This window comes from Montipora capricornis, chromosome 3 (assembly GCF_036669925.1).
Source record: "Montipora capricornis isolate CH-2021 chromosome 3, ASM3666992v2, whole genome shotgun sequence".
Classification (NCBI taxonomy): Eukaryota; Metazoa; Cnidaria; class Anthozoa; order Scleractinia; family Acroporidae; genus Montipora; species Montipora capricornis.
The window spans coordinates 51,693,656-51,698,655 of record NC_090885.1 but is presented as its reverse complement, the minus strand read 5'-3'; the positions used below and the strand labels follow the sequence as shown (position 1 = coordinate 51,698,655).

Sequence of the window (5,000 nt, the reverse complement as noted above, 5' to 3'; positions counted from 1 at the left end):
GAAAATGGGCGACTCTAAAATTCATTAGCTTTTTTTACTTCGGGTACAAACACTTTTTCTGAAACGTTTTCTTTTTATTTGATTGCTAAAATTTGAGTCCCTTTTTTTTTCGTTGAGATTGGTTAATCCGGAAGTGAATAGAATGCCGGCCAGAAACACCATGGGCTCCCGTAATCGTAGTCGTTTTAGGAAATAAATGCCTTTTTTTTTCACTTATAAAGTTTGTGTGGTATATATGAAAAAGTTCGTCATCTGGACATCGGTGAAAGTGCCTAAAACCTTCAGCTTGACACAATAGTCCTCACAATTCAGCTGCACTTCGGTGATGATAGCATATTAAGCAATCGGTGAATAAACTATTCGAGTGAGGCCTTGGGCTACTCTCGAAAACTTTAATCTTAGCCTTCGACGATCTACGGCATGAGAATGCCTCTTAAGGACAAAATCAAACGGGTAATGAAATATAATGACATTGGGTTAATACCCACCTCAGATTCGACTCCAGTTGACTTCAGGAACAGAACCAAATGGGCCTAAATAACAAAAGACAAAATCTGCTAAAAACGCTCAATCTCGTACAGGAACGTATGTATTTGTTCCAAGAAGACCAACCATCATCATCATAGAATGTAGGCAAAAGAAATAATTCTGTCCCAGCCACTAAAAAGTGTTGCGCCGTGAATCAAAAAAATATGCCTCCAAGTTGATTATAAATGTACGTCTAAACCGTTTTCGATATGATTCGACAACTTTTTCCTTTTTCACGCTTTCAACGAAGACCTGTTCCAACAATTCGTTAACCAAGTGTTAGAAGTAGTTAAACGGGCCTTTTAATAGCCCAGCTGTTTACTTACCATAAATCGCAGTATATGTGCCATCGGTTTTTCTTCCTTTTGAAGCCAACTGTACATTTTTTCGATCAAACCTAATCAAGGAAAACTTCACATCACGTACTTGTGATATTTAATGGAAACTGAATTATTGATTAACATTTGGGCCTTGTGCGGCATAGCTAGTGGGCATTGACCCAGAATCCACTACGCATAAGCTTGAAACCAAAAAAATGAACATAGCTCGACGCAATGCAACAAAGGGTAAATTCAATTTTGCACTTATTTAATAAGAAAGAAAAGATGCCTACGCCGCATGAGTTGATGTTGTAACGATCGAAGGCAAGTCCTTTTAAATTTAACAAAACTCTTTCAGCTTCGCGTACTGCTTTAATGCACTGGTGTTCGCAAACCCCAAATGTTGATTGTAGTAGTGCAGCGTGTTAGCGCAATGTACATGTATTAAAACAAGTTAAAATGCTCTACAGGGAACACCTCAGAGACGAACACAACATGTCTAACATTTATTTATCAGTAACTTACGGCGCTATACATTCTCATGTAATCCATCTCAGCGATAGACCGAATGGACCACAAAAAGAAAGAAAAAGGGTGGGAATTTAACCCACAACTACAACTGACGCACGACCTTCAGATTACATTACCATTGCTCCACCAATTGAGCTACAAGCTCAAACGGGAGCAGGTCGTAGTAATTTGAGATGTCATTTCACGTAACATTTGCCTTATTTGCACTGGAACCAAGAACAAATACCACCTAACTTTACTTTTTTCCGTACACACTTAAAAGTTAATGATACCATTCTTTCATAATAATAATAATAATAATAACAATAATAATAACAATAATAATAACAATAACAATACAAATGACATGTCATTTAGCGAAACTAACCATTTGTGTCATTTAGTATGATGTGCCTTTGTATCACGTGATGAAAGTCATTTGCATGATGTCTAACAGACTGAAGCGAAACAAATCAATTATTATAAGACATTCACACTTTACAGATGATGCAGGATTGGCTAAAGATTTTATCAAATCAAAGTGTTTAAAAACTGACTCACTTCAATTGGGCAAGCTCGAATTTCTTCAAATATTTTTTCAGGATTGAGGCTGTGAAGAAATTGTTGAGTGTTCAGAAGTGGAGTTCAACAAAGGTCAAAGGTGAATTGATTCAATCAATTGCACTAAATTTGCTTACTTCTGGTCCCAGAACTCTGAGGGCAAGTTTTCCACAGGTTTGTCAGGCCTTGCATGGAGACGAATAACCTGAAACAAACATCAGTTACAAGTACTTAAAAATGTACAAGAGGAACTTTAGTGAGCTCAGGGTTCTGAATGGATAGCAAAATATTTCAAGTTCAAGATAAGGTTTCCAGGCATTGCTAAAGACAGTGATAATCATAACAAGCACTGTTGGTGAGAGGTGAATGCTACCATTGTCACTGCTACAGTTTTCAGAGAAACAACTACATTGTACAACCACGTGATTCTATGGCCCTCGTTAGAGCGCTGGATTTATATTACAGGATCAAATTCTGATATGAGTACCAACTGCATTTGTCTTCACAAGTCCCAAAGCTAACTGGTTCACTCCTTCCTGCTGGGTTTCTTAACACAGTTGTGTTGATTTAAATTGTTCCTTTCCATAAACTACGGTGACCCATAAGGGTCACTGCTGCAAATAAAATAGTTGCTGCAAATTTATAATCGCTGCTACAATTAAGGACGTTCGTGCCCATTGCTACTGCGCATTTTTTCGCGCACGTCACGCACACGTCATGCATGGCAGACCACGAAGGTAAAACGATGCTAAAGCCGGAGGTCCCGTCTCACAACCCTTCAATGTTCATAATCCTGTGGGACGTAAAAGAACCCGCACGCTTGTCGTAAAGAGTAGGGCATGTAGTTCCCGGTGTTGTGGTCTGGTCTTTCTGGTCTGGATAGGGTAGGGTGGAGCACCTCGCATAGGACCTTGAGTCCTGTTCGTGCTCCTTCCCTCTGGGCAGGTTTGCCCAGTAAAAAGAGACAAGCCAGATGTCTCGTAAAACAAAACAGCTAAGATCGTCTTAAAATAACGCAAGCTTCTAAAAGTGCACCTCGTGATCTCGAAAACGAGCACGGTGACCCCCCATTTTTTTTGCCTTTTTGGCAAAAGTAAATCATTACCTTTCTGCGTGGCAAGTTTTAAAAAAATCTGTGCGTGGGAACGTTTTGGGCGCGAACGTCCTTAAAAGAATGTTGTTGCAAATTAGAAAGCAGAACATTTGCGCACGCACATTCCAGTAATTCTTTTGCGAAACTCATGTCACGCTCGTCCAAGGCTGTATAAATGTGCAGCAATTATTTTAAGTTTGCAGTAACTACTTTAAATTTGCAGCAACTCTTTTATTTGCAGCAGTAACCTTCGAGGGCCACCGCAATAGACGACCCCACTACATACAAGTTTCAACAGTACCATGTTAAATAAATGTACTGTTCGCTTCTTTCATTGGAGTACTAGCCCTGAACAACACCTTTATTTAACCCAGTCCTCCCATAAAGCAAAAAACAATTACCTGCTCAACTCTGACATCCACCATAACTTTGTAGAATGCCCATAAGTAGTCTTCCCATGACTTGCACACTGGAAGGAGCTACAAATCGAAAACAATAACAGTAAGCAGAACGTTATTGAGTAAATGATTAAATTTACACGAACGTAGTTACCTGCTAACCATTATTCAAGGTGTGGCAGCAATACAAAGAGCATCACATGATTATATGGGCCTTGTTAGAGCACTGGATTTGTACTAGCCAGTATCAATACTCTTTGTTTGTCCCTCCAAACTTTTGCATAAGAATCTTTTCCAGTTCCTCTTGGGACCATTGCAGAAAACGGACGAAACGAATACAAATATTACACCTTATTATATGGTTCTGTCTCACGAGGACTGGGAACTACAAAATTCACGAATTTGATTGGCTAAAATCGATATTGACCGCGGTCTAGATTTTCCCATCTAGACCGGCATCTAGACCGGTAATGTTTTGCGGTGAAAAGATGCAAACTAAAATGCAAAAATATTGAGTATTTTCTTCTACCAATATTTATTTATGGAAGTGCCAAACAGCATGATGACAAAAGAGAGGATGACGAGCAAACTTTGACAGAATTAAGTTCAGTTCATCGCTACTCATCGCCGTTCGCAAGCAAAATTTCAGTTAGTACAAACCAGTTACATTAAACGAATTAAATTGTTCTTGTTTGCCATATAATAAACATCTTATTAACCGAGCTTAGTCAGTCTGTATGGGAGAATCTTGACCTCGGTCGTGTGTACAGACCTCACTGCGTTCGGTCTGTACTCACGACCTCGGTCAAGATTCTCCCATACAGACCTCCTGCTCGGTTAATATGAGCTAAATATTGTACAGTTAGTTATTGTACACCAGTTTGACTAGTTTAGTTGCTGACGTTGCCCCGCACGCACAAATCTGTCACATGTTCTCAGTTGTTTACAGTTCATTTGCTAAAAACTTAGTGCAAAAAAATTGGATAATATACAGCTTATTAGATAATTTGGTGTGTAGTATCGCTGAGTGTTTTTACTCGTTGTTTTTATTTTGACTTGCCCTAGCAGGCTCGTCAAAATAGAGCACAACTCGCAAAAATACTCAGTGACACTACACATCAAAACATCTAATAAGATATATATTTTTTATATACATTTGTAATTTTTTGTAATGTCTAATTAGGCTTGGTTAAGATTTTTTATTTTATTGTAAAATATTTCAAGTTAAATTATTATCTTGTTTTCGCACATTGGACCTCCAATGGAACTTCCGTACTCCAGGAAGCTTGGTGACAACAAGTCTCCTCAAACTTCTAGGACCTTCTTAAGAATCCTTGCCGTGTTCAGAATAACACTTTTCTGAAGCTCGTCTATCTTGGTCTCTATACCAATATTCTCTAGTCTCTTCTTTAGATCTTTTGGAACTGTTCCAAATGTTCCGATTACAATAGGAATTACCATTGTTTTCATTTTCCATAACTTCTTCAATTCTCTTGCTAGATCTGGTATTTCACTACCTTCTCGACTTCTTTCTCCTCAATACGGCTATCATATGGTATTGCAAAATCTATTATTTTGCAACATTTATTT

The 5,000-nt window shown here is 38.4% G+C and overlaps 1 protein-coding gene across 1 annotated transcript in view; it reads right to left on the bottom strand.

Annotated features, from left to right (window-relative positions):
* Positions 1-5,000, bottom strand: part of LOC138043352 (nuclear pore complex protein Nup107-like) — a 66,094-nt gene that overhangs the window by 16,739 nt on the left and 44,355 nt on the right. The window contains exons 22-27 of the mRNA XM_068889585.1: positions 3,414-3,491; positions 2,057-2,124; positions 1,920-1,968; positions 1,747-1,816; positions 855-925; positions 489-533 (exon numbers count right to left, since the gene is read on the bottom strand). Coding sequence (XP_068745686.1) covers positions 489-533; positions 855-925; positions 1,747-1,816; positions 1,920-1,968; positions 2,057-2,124; positions 3,414-3,491 — 381 coding nt within the window. The remainder of the gene's footprint in view (positions 1-488; positions 534-854; positions 926-1,746; positions 1,817-1,919; positions 1,969-2,056; positions 2,125-3,413; positions 3,492-5,000) is intronic.